The sequence below is a fragment of the Leucopleurus acutus genome (genome assembly GCF_964270905.1).
Source record: "Leucopleurus acutus genome assembly, chromosome: 2".
In the NCBI taxonomy this organism is placed as follows: Eukaryota; Metazoa; Chordata; class Mammalia; order Artiodactyla; family Delphinidae; genus Leucopleurus; species Leucopleurus acutus.
Window position 1 is genome coordinate 171900973 of NC_139143.1, and position 20176 is coordinate 171921148.

The following is a 20176-nucleotide window of genomic DNA, read 5'->3' on the forward strand; positions in this document are numbered from 1 at the left end:
TCTGCACTAACAAGTGGGACAACTGGTGTTGGGGTGCAGGATTGAGTAGAACCCAGCTGGCTACTTGATACCAAAGCTCTGAACCTGAAGGAGCCAAATGCAAGGTGCTGGGCCCAGAGGAGCCAGAGGGAAACTGTTGCACGGTCTATCCTATTTCCAGTCAGTCCCCACCTGGCCACTCCTTGTCCACAGTCTGATTTCTGAGAGACCTTGTCCAGGGTCCTCTAAAGGCTTGTAATAGTTGGCTGATATCTCAGGTTCCCTGAGAAGCAGCAGTTAGGAAGTAAGGTTTCTCCAGCACCTAGAGGGTTTTTGGAAACTGCTCAAGTATTTCTTCGTAATTGTGTTCATCATCTGCAAAAGAATCCAAGTCAGTGAGGACCTTTGGCCTTAGGTTCCTTCCCCTCTTTAGCGTACTTTCGTCCCTTGAACAGGGGAGGGCTTGGTCTGGATGCTCTAAGGTCCTTGCTAGCCCAGAAACCACAGTTTGTTGTGTCTGAACACTTTGCAAACATTCTCCTGTGTGCCTTGGGGAGGGTAGTTGGGAGATGAACTCATTTTCCTTGCCAGGGCCCTGGAGCCACTGGGAGAAGGACAGTAGGGACCCTTCAGCCTACGCCCATCTCATATAGGCCTGTCCATCCAGCTGGGACTGTGGAAGGGTCGCTCACGAGCAGAGCCCTGCTGAGGGTATGGCCAGCACCATCAGAGGCAAAAGCAGCAGCAGAATGGCATGGGGGAGGGGAGAAGGAAAGACAGGGGTGAACAGGGGCTGACAGACTCACTTGTATCCTGAGTGATGGGCTTAGTGGGCCTGAGACCTTTCTTGTGACCAGGAATCGCACTGTAAAAATTGCAGCTGTCCTTGATGACCTTTCGCAAGGTCTTCCTCTTGGGTTTAGGCATCAGAGGTGGTTCCTGCAATTCGAAGGCTTCAGAAGACTAAGTGGTAAAAAAAGCAGAAGTTAGCAGGGTCCCAAGAAATGGGGTAAGAGAGTACCTGAAATGCAATTTCCTTCAAATCTCACTTCCTCTGCTCCCCTCTGAACTTTTCAGTGTATGGCTTCTCAGGACGCCAGGTGTTTTTGCTACAAGCACTTGAGCTGTTCTTTGGCAGGGGAGAAAGGGGCCAGGGTGAGACATGATGGGGTTGGGGGCTAGAGACAGGCTGTCTCTGCGTTTTTACACAGGGATTTGGTCATTGTCCTCCAAATCTTTTGCTAAAGGAGAAAAAAGTAGTCACAAAGCCTCAGGACAAACAGAGTACAGAGCTGAGAGGGGTCCCAGAAGGAAGAGGACTTTTATTGAAATCCTACCATGTGCCAGAAGCTGTATGCATATCCGTTCATTCACCCTCAAGTGACTCTCTGAGGAGCTGTTTGAGTTCCCAGTTTACATGTGAGGAACCAGGCTCAGAAAGAGTGTGCCATGTCAAGCCTCACACGGGATCCCTGGCCGGGCCAGGCTTCAGACGCAGAGCCATGTCTGTGACCTGTAAAGCCGCTCCTCTTCCCCCCACGTCATGCTTTCAACAGCAAACAGTACGGCTCCCTGATGAGCAGCGGAGAATACTGATTCCCAGGGAGGGAAATTGCTGGTTCTAGGGCAACAAGCAGGAGCCATCCCAGAGGAGCCGTCAGGAGCCAAGGCTGGGATGGAGGTCTCAACTCTTTGTACCACATTCTTTCCAGCACTGTCACAAGGCCTGTGTTTCAGATGGCCCAGTCTATTTTTGGTTCTGTCAGAAAACGACTACCCTACCCCCTGCCCCACAGATACGAGCCCCTTCTGGGGCTGAGATCGCTCAGGGTTCATCTTTTTAACTTCCACTGCCATCCCACTGCCTCCCCACACAGTACGAAATCCAAGCCTCTGCACATCCCAAAACAGTATGCTTGTTACAGTTTACAAAGTGCTTTTTATGTAGATCACTCCCCCCACCCCACCACGCCCCCCATTCTCAGCAGAGCATGGCTATCAGCGCCCATCTCAGAGGGACGCCGTGAGAGCTGGCTGGGGCAGTACGTATGCATAAGGGGCCACCCCAGGGTAAGCGCCCCACGAGTAGAGGCTAACAAAACAGCACTGAGAGTTAGTGATGTTATCCCAGGCTCACTGGTGAGGAAACATGCCCAGAGAGGAAGTACAGCCCACAGAGTGAGGAAACAGGAACGTGAACTTCGTGTTTCTGACTCTGAGGTTCTTTGCCCGCTTGTCGTTATTCAGTTTGGTTCAGTTCGGACTCACTGGCACTTTCTCTGCCTGCCTTGGAGTGGGAGGTCCCTACCCCACAGGACTCTTGTTCTAGCCAGAGACCAAGTACAACTAATTAAAACTACATGGCCTCCCACCTCCAAGCTATGTACAGCGTGCAGTGTGACTACAGAAGAGGGAGAACTGTCACCGCCTTGGAGGAAATGTGAGCTGAGCCTTGCCCGTGAGCCTGAAAGGAGGAAGAAGGCAGAAGGACTGGCAGAAGGACTGGTGTGTGTGAAGTGCTGAGGCGGGAATCCTGGCATACCGAGAGCATCAGGAGTTCCTCGGTGGTTGGAGCTGCTGAGCAGTGGTGGAAGGTGGGCCTGGGAAGGTGAGACTGAAGTCAGCTGTGAAGGACCCTGGATACCATGTTAAGGGGTTCGCATTACCCCCAGCAATGGGGAGCCATGGAAGGTTTCAGGAGGTGGGGCTGAGGCCCCATAGTGACCAGGGAAGGATGTGGGAGGCCATTCTGACAGCCGTGGGGAGGGGTTGAAGAGGCCGCTGGAAGAGTTTAGGTGAAAAATGCTGTAGCTTGAGCTAGGGAGTGACAGCAGGGGTAGCAGAGAGAGGTAAAGCACCGTGAACTTGGAGTCACAATGCTTCCGCTCCAGTTCAGGTCCCCCCATTTACAAACTGTGTGACTTTGAGTGAGTCTCACAGTCGCTGAGACCTCATTTTCTCGACTGTAAAATATGAATGATCACACCAATGTCAGGATGGTCAGGATCGAATAATAGGTACAAAGCGTGCACGTTTATAAACTGCACGTTCTGGAAATAGAGACAGATGTAGAGAACAAGCATATGGACCCCAATGAGGGAAAGTGGGGGTGGGTGGGTAGTGGCGGCGGTGGGATGAACTGGGAGATCGGGGTTGACATATATACACTAATGTGTATAAAATAGGTAACTAATAAGAACCTGCTGTATAAAAAAATAAAATTCAAAAATAAACAAACTGCATGTCCTGTACAGCTGTAAGAAGCATGATGCCAGACAGACAAAGAAGAAACGGCAGGACCCTGATGATCCCTACAGGTGGCCCCTCCCTGCCCACTTGGGTTCTGTTGGTACCTTGACACCTTTCGCCTTGCTGACCTGCTTCTTCTGCCCACTGAGGCCCTTACTTTTTGGAGGCCTGGGCGGGGGAGCTTGACCCTCAAAGGCTGGTGACTTCCGAAGGTGATAATAGAAGGCCTCTGTCAGCTCCTCCACTGGGACTACGGGGAGGGGCCCAGCCGGCTGGCTTGGCTGCCCCTCGGCTTCCACAACAGTCAGGTCCAGCCACCGGGGCGGGACCTCGAAGCACATCTCAGGGTTGGAGTCCAGGCTGACCACCAAGAAGGGTTCCATGATCTTCTCCTCCAGCCGCAGGCCCAGGAAGGAGGGCAGAGGGTCATCAGGGTGGCTGGCATCCTTGGCCACCACCTTGACCTCACAGGGCAGTGGGAACTGGGCAATCAGATCCTGCAGGCTGTAGCGCCGGCCATCACCCAGCTCTTCCACGAAGCCGCCAGAGAAGTGGAGGGGCAGCAGAATCTGTTCTTGGTCCTCTGCCTCTTCATACTCTTCCTCCCCAGGCTGGTCACTCAGCCGCTGACACACCAGGACATTCATGTCCCTCTCTTGAACCCCAAGGGCCTGGCCAGACCCCAACACCTCCAGCCTGTCTCCCATGGCCAGGGACATGAACCCGGGGTTCTCCAACCCGTCTCCTTCACAGTCCTTTGTGGCCACTACCCGGAGTGGCTGGCCTGGCTGGAGAGCACCCAGGAGGTCGTAGGCCGTGGGGAACTCTCTCGGCCGCCGCCGCAGCTTGCCCTGGTAGGCCCCAGAGATCATGAAGTGTCTGGGCACTTTCCGGCCCTTGGTTGAGGCCAGGACCCGCCAGGGTGGCGAGGCCACGCCATAGATGCAGAGCCTCTGGCCCTTCCGTAAGGAGCTCAGCCACGGGCTGAGGAAGATGGGGGGCCCCTCCGGAACTTCCAGGATCTCTGTGGGCAGGGGGAAGGGGCCTCCCCGGGCCAGGGCCTCGCTCAGCAGCAGCGGTTGTATGAAGTGGATGTGCTGAGAGGAGGCGGTGATATCCTCCACGTCAACCTCCAGCGTGGAGGGGATCTTGACGATGGTCCTGCGCACTGTGGAGGGGAGAGGTCAGCTCAGGTGCGCACCCTCCACCCCTCAGAGGTCTGAGCCTGCTAACCTCTTTCCTGTCTTCATCTTTTCTTTCCTACCAGCGTTTTCCTGTTGTACCCGATTCCTTGCCCACTCTTTCCTTCAACCTCTTTTTAAAAAGTTACTATAAAAAGTTTTAAAAATATTTATAAAAGTAGAATAGCATAGTGAACCCCAATGTACCTGTCACCCAGCTTCAACATTTAACCCATGGCCCATTTTCTTTCCTTTATACCCCTATCTATCCATTCCCCTTCCACTGGATTATTTGGAATCAGAATAATCACATCTTGCCATCTGTGACTGTTTCAACGTGTATTGCTAAAAGAAGGGGTAATTAAAATTTCAAAAATAATAACCACTAGGCTATGATCACATTGAAATAATAATAATTTGATAATTCCTCAATATCACTGAATATCCAATCAGTTCACTTTTAAAATTTTAATTGAATTTTGAATGTAATTTTATAAGCTGTCTTTCCAAATCCTTTCTGGGTTTAAATAGATAGAACCAAATCAAGAAAAACACTGACTACATGACTTTGGACAGCCTCCTCCTGTCCTGGCATTGATAGCGCCTGGTGCATAAACTCTGTAAGAGTCTGAGGAAAACTGGCCCACCCACTATGTTGTTTGAGCCGCACCACACGGAATGTTCTCCCTGTTTTGCAGATGAGAACACTGAGGCTCCGAGGAGTGGTGGTGACTTCCCTCATGTCACATGGTTGGGATTTTTGCTCTGTGCCAGATGAGCTGATAATCGGCTGAAGCTGGGAGATGGGCACATCTGGGTTCATTATACTGTTGTTTTTTTAATTCAGAATGCTTTATAAATTACCTGAGCTGCCTCATTCTCCAGGGCAGTCAACTTGTTATTTTTACAAAAACTAGTAAACAAAGCCTAGGTTGTTTCTTAGGACAGGACTGAGTCAGGCTGCTGGCAGCATCCAGAGCAGGGTTGGTGAGGCAGAGGCAGAACCTGGCCAGTCAAGAGGCCAAGGCTGAGTGGAGGGTGAAGAATGGGGGTGCCCTGGGGACCTCTACACATAACACCCATTTTTCTACCTCTGCTCCAGCTTGGCCTCCGACCGGCCAGACCTGGCCAGCTTCTGCCTCCGTTTCACCAACCCTCTGTGTGCAGCCACCAGCCTGTCCTAAGAAGTAACCTATGAAACAGCTGGGGGATTCAGCCAGACAGTACCCTCCCAGACAGGAGGCCCTTCACGAACAATCTTGCTCTCCCCAGCAACAGGAAAATATATTTCTCCTGAGCAAATGGTCAACGCTGCACTTTCTAACACTATGTTTCTTTGTCCTAGCTGCGGGCAACCTCACAGCCCAACTTTTGCCAAACTTTATAAAGTACGTGGGACCTCACTCAAGTTACCCGTTTTCCTATCTCCTTTTGCACCTAACTTCCACTATTGGGGATTCTTTATTCTGTTTCGTTGTATATACCAGGTAAACCACCTGGAATCCCTGGACTATCCACGGGGATAGGGGGCATCTTCCCATCAGAGCAGCTCCCCAGGGCCCCCTCTGTCCCTCCCGCCCCCGGGCCCACCCACCTGCCCGGGGAACTCACAGTGCATGATGGCTTCGACCTCATACTGGGGCATCAGGGTCAGGGAGTGCCAGGGGAGGGCGGGGCAGGTGAGGATGGTGTCCCTCAGGGCCGGGTCCTGCAGCACCTGGAGCAGAGTCCGAGGGGGCCCAGGCTCCAGTTTCCAGAAGGGCCCCTTCTGGGACAGGGGCAAGTGCAGAATCACCTGCTGGGCCCCGGTGCCCAGCACACAGCGGGCACAGCAGGTCCCGAGGTGCATTTCCACAGCCTCAAGCTTGAGGGGCTGCTCCTGAGGCACCACCCTGGCCTTGGTGGTGATTCTGTGGGTCGACATGAAGCAGATGGGCAGCTGCTTGGAGCTCTGGGTTGCAGCAGAGACCAGCTCCTCCAGGGTTCCATAGCTCTGGGGGCCAGTTAGGGGGCTGAAGTTGCCTGTGGGGCACAGCAGGGGGCGTCAGGGTGGGGCAGACCTTTGCCGAGCCCAGGGCCTCATATCCCATGCCCAGGTCTGGCTGCAGAGAACCAGCCAGAGTCCCCCGAGGACAGGGGCCAAGGGTGGGCCAGCATTTGGATATCCAGGCTGCACGGCTGAGGGATGGCAGGCAGCAAGTGACCATTGTAAATGGACAGTGAGGGCAGGGGTGGGGACAGTTCCTTCTGACACAGGCACGGACACAGAGGGATTGTCACCAGAGACAGAACAGAACAGACACACTGCCACATTTTCCTACCTGCCGACCCCACCTGCCTCTCACTTTGCCATCTTTGTCTCCAGATACCTCACCACTGCTCCATTCCCACACACCAGCACCTACCACCCCATTCTGGGTGGGTGAGTGCCACAGTCCCTCCCAAACTAGAAACCCAGGAGCTACTGGCCAAATGACCTCTGACCACCCCTCTACCCCTCCCCCTGCCCTGTCCATTCTTCTGCCACCAGACTGGCCTAAAATACCCCATGTCTGGACATAATATCACTTCCAGGGTCTTCCTGCCCAAAACCCTCAACACAAATCTATTCAAGGAAGCACAACACAAAGTCGGTCTGAGGGACATTCTGCAAATGTACTGATCTAAACTCTTCAAAAATGTTGATAGCAAGACAAAGGAAGGCTGAGGAACTATTCCAGCCTGAAGGAGACTAAAGGAGGCCAACTGAATGTCATGTGCAATCTGGGACTAGATTCTGGATCAAGGCAAACACCGGGCTATCAAGGACATTAGTAGGGCGGCTGGTGAAATCTGAATACAGACTGTGGGTTAGACAGTAGTATTGTATCAATATTAAATTTCCTGAATTTAATCACTGAACTACAGTTTTGTGAGTGAATGTCCTTGTTTTATAGGAGTTACGCTAAATACTGGGAGTAATATTCAGATGTAATGGGGCATCATGTCTATAACTCTCAGATGGTTCGGAAAAAAGATATATATACACACACATATATAGTAATATATGTTCATATGTATATATGTGTGTGTGTATGTATATATAATATACAGAGAGAAGGAAAGCAAATGTAACAACATGCTTAACTGGTGAATCTGGATAAACAGTATACAGGAGTTCTAGCAAGTCTTCTGTAAATTTGAAATTATTTCAAATTTTTTAAAAACCCTCAAAATACAAAACAAAACACATCACTTCCCTATTTAAAAGCGCTTTGGCTACTTAATACCTTCAAAATAAAGGCTGAAATGTGGGGACTTCCCTGGTGGTTCAGTGCTTAAGAATCTGCCTGTCAATGCAGGAGACACAGGTTCGATCCCTGGTCTGGGAAGATCCCACATGCCATGGAGCACCTAAGTCCGTGCGCCACAACTACTGAGCCTGCGCTCTAGAGCCCACAAGCCACAACTACTGAGCCTGTGTGCTGCGACTACTGAAACCCATGCGCCTAGAGTCCGTGCTCCATAGCAAGAGAAGCCACTGCAGTGAGAAGCGCGTGCACTGCAACGAAGAGTAGCCCCTGCTCACCGCAACTAGAGAAAAGCCCATGCGTAGCAACGAAGACCCAACACAGCCAAAAATTAAATAAATAAATGAATTTATAAAAAAATAAAATTAAATTTATAAAGCCTTTTAAAAAAAAAAGGTGGAGGCGGCGCCGATGTGGCGGCTGCGCAGCGAGCAGTTCCCCAGCTAGGTGGGCGTCTGGCCGGCGTGGCTCGGCGCAGCCGGGCTGCCGGGGCCCGCGGGGCTGGCCTGCGCTCTGTGCGGCCGCCCACTGGCCTTCCTGCTGCAGCTGTACGCACCGCTTCCGGGCCGCGCCTTCGCCTTCCACCGCGGTCTCTTCCTTTTCTGCTGCCGAACGCCACCGTGCTGCGCCGGCCTACGCCTTTTTAGAAATCAATTGCCTAGGAGAAATGACTTCTACGCCTATGAGCCACTTTCTGAGGATCCTCCGCCGGAGACAGGAGAATCCGTGTGCCTCCAGCTCAAGTCCGGTGCTCATCTCTGCAGAGTTTGTGGCTGTTTAGGCCCCAAAACATGCCCCCGATGTCACAAGGCACATTACTGCAGCAAGGAGCATCAGACTCTGGACTGGAGATTGGGACATAAGCAGGCTTGTACACAAGAAGGTGATTTGGACAGTACAGTTCCAGACCACAGCTTCCTTTTTCCAGAATTTGAAATTGTAATAGAAACAGAAGATGAGATTATGCCTGAAGTTGTGGAAAAAGATGATGAATCAGAGATTATAGGTAGCATGGTTGAAGCACCTGAGGAAGAATTGGATTCCATGGCAAAACATGAACCTAGGGAAGATAGAATTTTCCAGAAGTTTAAAACCAAAATATCCCTTGAACCAGAACAGATTCTCAGATACGGCAGAGGGATTGCCCCTATCTGGATCTCTGGTGAAAATATCCCTCAAGAAAAGGATATTCCAGATTGCCCCTGTGGTGCCAAGAGAATATTTGAATTCCATGTCATGCCTCATCTGCTCAACTACCTGAAGGCCGACAGACTGGGCAGGAGTGTCGACTGGGGCGTCCTGGCTGTCTTCACCTGTGCCGAAAGCTGTGGCCTGGGCACTGGCTACACAGAGGAATTTGTTTGGAAGCAAGATATAACAGATACCGCCTAAAGACAACAGTGTGAAGCCTCAAAATATTCATCATCTCTTAGACCTTCCAATTCCATTTCTAGGACTTTATCCTAAGGAAATAATTATACCAGAGATACACAAAGATGTTGTTTTAGGTGTTGTGTATCTGTCCAGCAGGAGGCTACACAGTCTTAATGATACAGACTTATATGCACATCAAGTAAGATAAAGATGCCAAGGTACCATTGTAGATGGTATTCATAGTATGCTATTTTTGTAAAAATATTTATACACGTGTATGTACACCAAAAATATCTGGAATGATATGCACTAGATGTGAACTGGTTAACTGAACAGTGGGACTAAGTGACATGATCTTTTTACTTATATGTATATTTCTTTCTATAATAAAAATGGGTTATGTGCCTAATTAAGTCAAAAAAAAAAAAAAGAACGAAATGTGTCCGTGCCCCACACAAGCTCCCCCCGCCCCCCTGCGGTCTGGCTCCCGCTCACCTCCCCACCACTTGCCTCTCACCTGGAACCCATGCCCTCACTGGTCCCCTTCAGCGATCACAGGAAACCATACTGAGAACAAGCCCACAGAGGGTGCCTGCTCTGAGCCCAGCCCTGTTCTAAGTGCATCATACATGGCAACTCATTTAATCGTCACATTAAGGCTGACTGCCCCATTACAGAAGAGGAAGCTGAGGCGCAGAGAGGTCACGGGAACTAACCACGGCCACAGCTAGTAGCCGGCAGAGGTGGGATTCCCATCCAGGCTGCTGGCTTCAGCGTCCAGGCCCATGGTCCACCACACTACACACCTCCTGCAATGAATGCGCTACAGGGGGTTTCTGGAGCACCAGTGTGCTCATGCTACTCCCTCTAGCTGGGATCCTTCCTCCAGCTGAGGTGCCACCTCCTCCAGGAAGCCTGCACAGACCTCTGGAGAGGCAGGCCACTCTTGCCCGGAGCCCTCTCCAAACTGGTGCCTACTTGTGCTGTTGTCCTCCTCACTGCCATCCTGGAAACTCCCCGCCGGAGAGGGCTGCATCTGCTTCATCCTGAACCCCACACCCCAGCCCCCAGCACGAGGCCTGGCACACAGCAAGTGTCAATAAATGTTTGGTGAGTGAATGTGGGAGCGAACATGAAAACTGGCACGTGGACAAAGACATGAAACAAAAAAAGGCCCAGCCAAGAGGCAGATGTAATCAGAGATGGACACGGAGAGGACGCAGCCACGCCAGCTCAGGACACCGTCAGAGCACTCAGAGGACATTCGGGTCTCGGGGCTGGGTAGTGGTGGATGTGAGAGCAGTGTGTGCCAACCCAGAGGGGTGGGAGTTTGTTTTGGGGTCACATGTGCCCGAGGGGGTGCCTGGAGGGTTCCAGGACACTTAGGGAGATAGAGGTGCCTGCCTTACCCTGGAAGTTGGGAGCGAGCTCCATGGTCTGGCCCGTCCCCGGGTTCTCACAGACCACCTTCTGGAGGCGAACACAGGTGACCTTGATCAGGTCTCCTGTGGAGAGGGAGCACTCATTCCCGGAGATCTCGTAGATGGAGCCTGCGGAGACAGAGTCAGTTTCACCCGTTCAGCAAAGGCCAAGCGCTGCGCCGCCTGTGCCCTGTTCCCCCCAGGCACTGCTCGGTCACACCTTTGCACACGTTGTTCCGGTGCCTGGAATGCTCTTCCCTGACGCCGCTCTGCCTTCTTTTAGCGCTGACTGTGGTCACATCCCCTTGCCTCCTGAACTCAGCTCACAGGGCAGGACTGATGCATCTCAGCCGGCACAGGCCCAGCCTCGAAGTGTGTGTGTTTAAGTCATGAATGAATAAACAACCCAGTAAACCCCAGTTCCCTTATTAGCTACAAAATCAGGCCCAGGGAGGTTCGGTGACTGACCCGAGATCACACAAAGCCAAACACCCACACTGGCGTTTTCTTCTTCAGATGACTTGCTGTTAAGAGAAGCACAGGAGGGGGTGGCGGGCTGCTGACAGGGTGGGCCCAGTAGGCGGGTCTGGGCCCTGACTTACAAGGTTTAAAGGGCTATAGCAGGGTCCAGAGCATGGAAGATGCTCAGTAAAGGTCTCTCACACACAGCGACCCATCCTGCTGATGAGGGACAGACAGTGCAGGTGGGCAAGCCTCCAGGCCACCTGACGCTACTGCACCCCCAGGGCAGCCCCGGCAGGGTCCTTTACAACAGCCCTGAGAAACTGATGAAAATCCCACCCCTTATCCCCAGGAAAATACACACAGGCTCATAAAACACACACTTCTGTCTACAGACGCTCGGGGCTGGTAACAAGAGCAGCCCTGGTGCTGAGCACTAACTATATGCCCGGCGCTGTGCTCGGCACTGCAGACGTGTCGTAGCACTTAAGACTCATGACTGCCCCTGGAGGGAAGGACAGTTTCTCTTTTCTAAATACGGAAACCGAGCCTTGGCAAGGGTGAATGGGCCACCCGAGATTATCAGGTAATAGGAGGCAGAACTGGGACTCCGCCCAGGACATCATCTGCCTCCGAATTGGGGCTCCTAACCACGCGGTGACCACAACCATCTGCCCCATCAGTATCACCATCTGCCCCTCTCCACTTCACCCCACTCCCACACTCTCATCCTGTCAGGTTCTTCTCTTACCCTCACTTCCGCCACTCCAGCCCCCCCCACCCCACCCCCACCCCCCCGGCGGGGAGCATAATGAGGAAACGCAAGTATTGTGACACACAGTGGGACGGGGTGTCAGGGGGACGGCAAACAGAGCACAGATGCCTGCAGGAAGCCCCCAGGGAGAGCGGGATTTGAACCCAGATCCCTCAGATTCCCAAGTGGGCCTGGCGAGACCCCATGGTGTGGTGGCCCGTCCTGCCCCCTGTGGGGCCCTCCAGCCGTCTCACCCTTGATCTAGAACCCCACTTGGGGCCTCAGAACACTTTTCTGGAAGCTGCTGTGGCGGAGCAAGGGAGCGGATGGAGGGAACGGATAAGGCAGGGCACTCAGACGTAGTTTGCTCTCTAAGGAAGTAGCCTCCTGCACCCCACCCAGACTCTCACTTCCCTCTCTCCTCGCCCTCCACCTTTCCCACTCAGTCGCCCACAGGTCCTCCCTCACCCTCAGAGCCGCCGCCTCTCCCCTCACTGCCTGTCAATCCCTCCCCTCTCACCCTTTCAGGCAATGACTACTAAGCCCCAACTGTGTACCATCCCTGTGAACCAGGCGGGCTGCAGCCATGTGGGCAGATGTGCGGGTGTGCAAGGAGCCAGGAAGGCTTCCCGGAGGAGAAGTCATTTTAGCTGAGAACCGAAGAGTTGATCGGATCAAGTACGGCCCAGTGCCAAGCAGAGGGCAAAGGCGGGATGGGGGGACTGAAAGAAGGACGTGTAGATAAACGTCCAAGGGGAGGAGTGGGAGGGCATACGGAGGGGAAGGCTGACCTGGCTCTTGAGAATCAAGCAATAGCCCGGCGTCGTGAGCGCCTGAATGCCGCAACCCTGCACGGTCGGACCTCATGCAATGCGCAACGCCGTTCCGCCCCAGCTTGGCTCGGTTCCACCCACTTGAGTATCTGAGCTCATGGACTTCCCATCACCACCCTGCGGGGCAATCAGTGATCCCGCATTCCAAGCAAGCAAAAGCCGTGACCCGGCGAAGTTGGAGTGTGGCCCCAAATCACACAACTTGGGTAGCGGCAGCGTCGGGATTCGAACCCAGGGCGCAGTGTCCCGGGTTTCTAACGCCCTGGCAGGGAGAACCGGTCCGCCATGGGGCCGAGGTCGGAGGGGTCTCGGCCCTTCACTCACCCTGGAAGTAGACACCCGAGCAGACCCGCAGCACACGCGGGAGGGAGGCGGGGTCCAGGGCGCACACGAAGTCCTGCAGCGACACAGGTTCCATGGTCCGCGCGGCTCGCTGGGCGCACACTGAACGGCCCGCCCGCCGCCGAGCGCGGCAGCCCCGCCCGGCCGGCCCAGCGGGGCGGGGGTGGCTGGAGCGCCCCGCCCAGGGGCGTTGGGGATGCGACGCCACATTCTGGGACGCGCCACCTCTCTCTCCCGGCCTCAGTTCCCTTGTCTCTACAAGGGGGTTGCAGTACCCACCTCTCACACTGGCGGCAGGATTTAGAAGGTCAAGACCAGGACCTGACATCCGGGAGACTCTGAGTAAATAAGAGCTGGTCCCTACGAGCCCAGCCATCAGTGAGGTGCCCCATAGTGGAGGGAAGACGAGGATGAAGATGGAGAAACCCCCGACTCCCACTCACCCTCGTTATCCCCCCTGTCCTCTCCGAACGAGGAAACACGGCCCTCCTGGTGTAGTTCTGAGTCTCACAGGAGGGACACAGCCTGCCCTTTGGGTCTGAGGAGGAAGATAGAGCATCAGGTCTCCCGAATCCCTCTCCGGGACACTCCATGGTCCTCTGCCGCTTATTACCTTTCCAGGACGCAATTCTACTTAAAAATTCTTCCTTGGGCTAAAGAGAAATCAGCTTAGGAGAGAGACCAACCACTTCCCCTGACCCCAGAGGGGATAAGGATTTTCCATCTCCCTGTGCCTCAGGAGTCAGACAGAGGTTCAAGTCCCAGCTCCTCCTCTGGCTTGTTATAACTTTAGGCAAATCACTTTGGTGTTGAGTTCTAGTTTCCTCATCTGTAAAATGGAAGAAAGAATCTTTTCTGAACTGATCGTGAGGATTAAATGAGATAATATAGATATTGTACAAAATGCTTTATTTCGTTTTTTGTCACTATAAAATAACAGAGGACTTCTAATCAGAAATAATAACAAAAGTTTAAAATGAAAAGAATAAACCCTAATTAAAGGCATTTGACAAATAAAAAGAGGACATTCTTTTCCCAAATATAGCGAACATTTTGCTGTGTTTCTTTCTACTCTTTATTCTGCCTGGGTGTGTGTGTGGTTTGTTTGTTTGTTTTTAATTTTTGATTTACAGTAAAGTTGCAAAAATAGTAGAGATTTCCCATATATCCCTCAGCTAGTTTCAAATTCCCCTGTTGGTAGCATCTCACATTACCAGGGTGCATTTGCCAAAACTAAGAAACCAACATTGCTGCGTTGCTGTTAACTGAACTACAGACTTTATTTGGATTTTATCTGTTTTTTCACTGCTGTTCTTTTTCTGGCCCAGGATCCCAACCAGGATTCCATGTTGCATTTAGTCATAATGTCTCCTCTCTGTGACACTTTCTCAACCTTTCCCTGACCTTGTTCTTATAACCTTGACCATCTTAAAGAGTACTGGTCAGGTATTTTTGCAGAATGTCCCTCAATTTGTTGGTGATGTTGTTTTCTGATGTCTTCCTCATGACTAGACTGGGGTTATGAATTTTAGGGGGAGGATACTACCAAGGTAAGGTGTCCTTCTCGTCACACCCTCCCGGGGGCACGTGACATATCCACGTGACTTCTCACTGTGATGTTAAACTTGACCACTTGGTTAAGGTGGTGTTTCCAGGTTTCACCACAGTAAAGCTGCTCTTTGGAAGGAACTCAGGGGGAACTCAGCCCCGCTTCCTGGAAAGGGCAGCATCCAAATAAATTATTTGGAATTCTTCTGTAAGAAAGATTTGTCTCTTCTCCCCCATTTATTTATTCAATTATTTATGTCAGTATGGACTCATGTATATTTAATTTATACTTTTGACTATAATCTAATACTACATTATTTATTTTGTTTTTCAGATTGTTCCAGCTTTGGGAGTTCCCCCAGTCTGGCCCCTGGGACCCTTTGCCATACCCCCATTGTTCCCTTCTCTGAGCACCTCCTTACTGCCTGGTGCTATCAGATGCTCCAGGGTCATCTTGTCTTTTCCCTGCCCTCACCCTACAATCAGGCATTTCTCCCAGAAGCCTTGGTTCCTTTTATTGGAGAATGGTGTTTAGAAACCATGCTCTGGTCGCTGAGAGTGCTCCTTGCCACTGTGTTGCCTGTACTTTTTGTCTTTTTCTTTCCGTCTTTTTCTTTCCTTGCATAGACGTTTACAGACACCACTGCCTGTCCCATGACCCAGCTGAAATCAGGTCCAGCCCTGACCTTCAAGAAGAAGCTCCTGTAGTACAAACTTCCACCTGCAAAATAAATGAGTCATCAGTAAGAAATATACAGTGTGGGGGGCTTCCCCAGTGGAGCAGTGGTTGGGAGTCCGCCTGCCGATGCAGGGGACGCGGGTTCGTGCCCTGGTCTGGGAAGATCCCACATGCCGCGGAGCGGCTGGGCCCGTGAGCCATGGCCGCTGAGCCTGCACGTCCGGAGCCTGTGCTCCTCAACAGGAGAGGCCACAACAGTGAGAGGCCCGTGTACCACAAAAAAAAAAAAAAAAAAAAAAGGCGGGCTTTGGAGATAGAGCTGAGCTTGAATCCTAGCTCCATCACTTAGCTGTGTGACCTTGGGCAAGTTCCTTAACCTCTCTGAATCTCAGTCTCCTCTGTACAATGGGAACTGGTGAGAGTGGGGTGTTGGTGAAAATGATAGTGTAACATAGGCATCTGGGCACATGCCAAGCACTCGATATCTGTTATCACTATTATTTCCCTAGGGCCTCCTGTGCCTGTGTCATTTCTTAGAGATCTCAGCTCTTATTTCCTTCTCCCAGCACCCTGCTTTCTATTTTAGGGAAATAAGAGTCTGAGTGGGAAACTCTTCTTTGCTCTTACACAATATGCAAATGGAGGAAATGGAATTGGAAGCCAGGCCTATGCTGGCCGTCACCCGAGCCCTTTCCACCCCCAAAACACTGGTCTGGGCCTCCCCAGGTCCCTCAAGAGCCGAGTGGGGTGTGGAGAGGGAATCCCAGGCTCACAGAGAGGCTGGGGAGCTGCCGTGGGAAGGAGCTGAGAGGAGGGTGCCTGCCAGGACCAAGGGCTGGAGTTTCCTCCACAGTCTCTGTCGCGTTTTTGGAGTCTGAAGGTGACTGGCTCGGGACCTGCTGTGGGCAGCCGATGGTCGGGGGGACTTTTGGGGACTGGGGCCCTTGCTGCTGCATTGGCACCGTCCACTCTTGCAGGTGTTGTCATGTGGCCTGGGGTTTTCAGGCAACATCCAAGTGGGTGGGATGATCCTTTCCAGGAAGAAAAGGGGACTAATGATGGTGCAGTGCTGGACATGGTGGTTACAATGTCCTGCTGTCCACTTCAATGTCCACCAGTGTGGCATGTTGGCCCAAGGTGGTGGAAAACAGGCCAGCAGTCAGGAAGGTCAAGGGCAGGGTATGGGAGAGAGGAGGAGGCTGCCTCTGCTCAGGGGTGAGTGAGCTGGCAGAGGCTGGAAGCCCTCTGCGTGCTGGTTGCTAGATTACGAGGCTTCTGTCCCACAGCCTGGAGCCTTCCCTGGGCTCCTGTGGACTTCTTCCTCTGGCACTGGCCCTGATGGCTATGAGACGTGTGCCCTTTCACAAATCGAACGACAGTCTGCCACGTGATGATACCTCTGGGTGTCGAGGGCGCCCCACCTGAGCAGCAGACACACATCGAGTTGCCCATCGTGTGCAGAAAACTCACGGGAAACCAGTAACGGTCCCGGAGCTGGGAACCATGGGGGCTTGAGGGGTGATCTGTCTTCTTTGCCTGTTTGCTAGATTTTCTGTAGCTTGGTTTATATACATGAATGACTCCCTGAGACAGCTGTGGAGACCATCCTGGAGGGATGCCCCTCCCTGGTAGATGTTCACTGGGGGAACATCCCTTCTGGAAAAAGATATTCAGTACTCGCATCTCCTCAAGGAGGAGCCATGTGTGGTTGTGAATCTCCGAAGGACTGACTCTGCTCCCTCCTGTGTGGTGGAAAGTTAGCTGCAAGTCCTCTTCAAGCCCCAGGACCTCAGGGAAGGCCTAGGGCATGCTGGCTCTGGGGGTGGGTGTAGTGGAGGGTCCCAAGACATCTTGCAGGGGCGCAGATCAGTAGGGGTGACAGCTGAGGGGGGCTGGGCAGGAGCTGCTCAGGCCTGGGAACAAGTTCCCCGAGGAGGGAACTGGGGGCAGAGCAGAGCGGGAACACAGAAAGTGGAACCATGGGGCTTGGGCCTGGGGAAGTGAGTGTGAGCCCAAAGAGCTTTTCGCCCCGGCATGTCCCAGCTGGGACTGGACAGAACAAAAACTCCCTGCTCCCTGCATCAGATGCTTCTCTCCCAGCAGGGACTGCAGCACCTGCATGGCTGGCGAGCAGAGGGAAGGAAGTGGGCTCAGTTCTGGGAGCAGGGGTCAGGCTTTGGGTTCCAAACACTACAAAAACCTCTATGTAGTTTCTGGGCTTGCGGGGAATAGCGGGGTCTGCTGTATCCTTTCAGCAGAGGTTAAAAGAATTTATCTCTTCCTCAAAATATTAACAATAGAGTTATCATGTGATCCAGCAATGCCACTTCTAGGTATATATCCAAAAGAATTGAATGCAGGGACTCAGATATTCGTACACCCACATGTTCATCACAGTGTTATTGACAATACCCAGGAGGTGGAAGGAACCCAAGTGTTCATCAACAGATGAATAGATAAACAGAATGTGGTATATATTACATAAAATGGAATATTATTCAGCCTTAAAAAGGAAGGAAATCCTGACACATGCTACAACATGGATGAACCTTGAGGACATTATGCTAGTGAAATAAGCCATTGACAAAAGGACAAATATTGTATGATTCCACTTATGTAAGGTATCTAGAGTAGTCAAAATCATAGAGACGGAAAGTAAAAGAGTGGCTGCCAGGGCCTGGAGGGAGGGAAAATGGGGATCAAGTTTCAGTTTTGTAAGATGAAAAATTTCTGGAGATGGGTTGTACAACAATGTGAATATACTTAACACTCCTGAACCATATACCTAGTGATCACTTTTATGTTATGTGTGTTTTATCGTGATCTTTATTTTTTTTAAGATTTATTTTTATTTATTTATTTTGGCTGCACCAGGTCTTAGTTGCAGCATGCGAGATCTAGTTCCTCCCTGCATGGGAGCATGGAGTCTTACCCACTGGACCACCAGGGAAGTCCCTATCATGATCTTTAAAAAACAAGTTCTCTCAGACTGTGTCTAAGCCTAAATCTAATGTACAGCGTTGTTTATTCTTCAGCAATGATCTGGCTGGTATTGAAATCCAGGTTGTAGACAGTATTCCCCCAAACTTGGAACATGGCACCATAGTCTTGGAGTAACATGTTTACTGTTGGGAGTCCAGCGTCATTTTTACCCCAGACTCCTTGTGTGTGAAGGTTGGGAGTCTTCTCTCTGTCCCTGGTGCTCTGATGTTTCACATGCTCAGCCCTCTGCAGGTCTTTCATTCTTGCTTCTGGGCACTTGTGAATCTTTTTAATATGGAGACTCACACCTTCAGGTCTAGAAACTTTCTTGTTTTGGTTTTTTTTTGTTGTTTGTTTGTTTTTCGTTTTTCTCTCTTTTGTTAGCATCTTTTACTTGTATGTTGTATCTTCTGGACCAATTCTTCATCTCCTTGAGTTTCTGTTCTACTTTCCAGGAGATTTCATAGACTTCATCTTCTAACTGTTCTACAACTTTTAAAATTTTTTTCTGCTTTTACATTTTTAATTTCCAGAACCTTCTGTAACCGAGCAAGATGCTATGGTGCCTTCCCGGGACAGACCAGCCCCCCCCCCAAGTCCTTCACCTGCCTCTTATTTGTGGAAAAACTTTAGCCTCCTAGGCCTTCCCCTAGTTCCAAAGGATAAATCTAATCCAAGAAGTGAGAAAATGCAGAAACAAAGTAAAACAGTCAAACAAGACAAAATACTAGGACTTCCCTGGTGGCCCAGTGGTTAAGACTCCATGCTCCCAATGCAGGGGGCCCAGGTTCGATCCCTGGTCAGGGAATTAGATCCCGCATGCCACAACTAAAAAGATCCCGCATGCTGCAATGAAGATCCTGCATGCCACAACTAAGACCCTGTGCAGCCAAATAAATATTAAAACAAAACAAAAGACGAAATAATAATAGTTTACCCATTAAACAAAGTCAAGGACCTTTAGTTCCTCTTCAAGGGCTAGAGATAATATGCTGAGCCATATCCTTTGAGATGTTTTGCTGATACTATAACCCCCACCAGACGGAAGAAGTTAACTCTATGCTGCCCACAAGAACGTAGACCCCAGACAGGTTGGAAGGTTGATGATGTTGATGACGTTGACTCCTGATTTTCTCACCACTGACCAATCAGAAGAGTATCCACAAGCTAATCGTGTACCCCATAACCCCTGTCCCTCACCCTGTCTTTCAAAACCTTTCCCTGAAAGCCATCGGGGAGTTTGGGGTTTTTGAGCCCTAGCCACCCGGACTCCTTGCTTGGTGCCCTGCAATGAACACTGCACTTTCCTTCACCATAACCCAGTGTCAGCAGCTTGGCTTTCCTGGGCATGGGCGAGTGGACTCAAGTTTGGTTTGGTAACAGTTCTTTAAAATTCTACTTTTAATTCATCCTGTTCTTATTTCATGGGGAGAGAGGGAGTTGCCAAAGATTATCTTCTGCTTTGATTCACTCTTCCAGAGAAGAAAACCTTAGAAGTAATTAGAGATGACTGTTGGAGGATGGAGATAATGAAAAGTGCCCACCAAACTGAGAAGCTATCTGGAGACTGAAAATCGAGGCGGGCAGCTCCGTGTACTCAACAGACCAGTTTATTATAAGGTAACTTACTCACAGGGTGGGATCCGGTGGACAATGATCCAGAAGCATTGGCACCTGCACTCTGCATGGCTGAGGGGCCACTGGGACAATTTTTTAGTTAACTTAGGGTATGGAGGTACGTGCTTGGAAACAGGAAGTGCCTTCCCAAATCAAGATTTATGAATGGGCAACTAGTCTGGTGGGCACTGGGAATATGTCATCGAAGGTCTTTGACATTGTTTGGAGACTAACAGAGCATAAATGTTACCTGGTCCTAAGGATTATTAAAGAGTATCTATTAACTAGAAAATCCTCGATGACAGAGAAGTCATTTACTGCACAGTATAGTCCTGGCTAGGGTCAGTGGAAGGACAGGAGGAGCTAAATGGGCCCAAGATGGCATCGGTTATGCCAACAGCCGTACACTCCACCCCTGACATCTTGATGACGTCTTGATAGCCATACACTCTTATCCATCATTCT

At 51.1% G+C, this 20176-nt stretch overlaps 2 protein-coding genes across 2 annotated transcripts; one reads left to right on the plus strand and one right to left on the minus strand.

Moving 5' to 3' along the window:
• Positions 1–271: 271 nt before the first annotated feature.
• Positions 272–12961, minus strand: THEMIS2 (thymocyte selection associated family member 2; the record flags this gene model as incomplete). The annotated part of the gene is made up of 6 exons (XM_082832834.1): positions 272–354; positions 786–942; positions 3333–4396; positions 6021–6431; positions 10483–10623; positions 12868–12961. The coding sequence occupies 6 exons, from the start codon at positions 12959–12961 to the stop codon at positions 302–304; spliced, it is 1920 nt and encodes a 639-aa protein (XP_082688960.1). The 3' UTR covers positions 272–301.
• Positions 7383–9091, plus strand: LOC309958271 (programmed cell death protein 2-like; the record flags this gene model as incomplete). The annotated part of the gene is given in 3 exon segments (XM_082834015.1): positions 7383–7412; positions 8096–8143; positions 8246–9091. Coding segments are annotated over 3 exon segments (924 nt in total).
• Positions 12962–20176: the final 7215 nt, after the last annotated feature.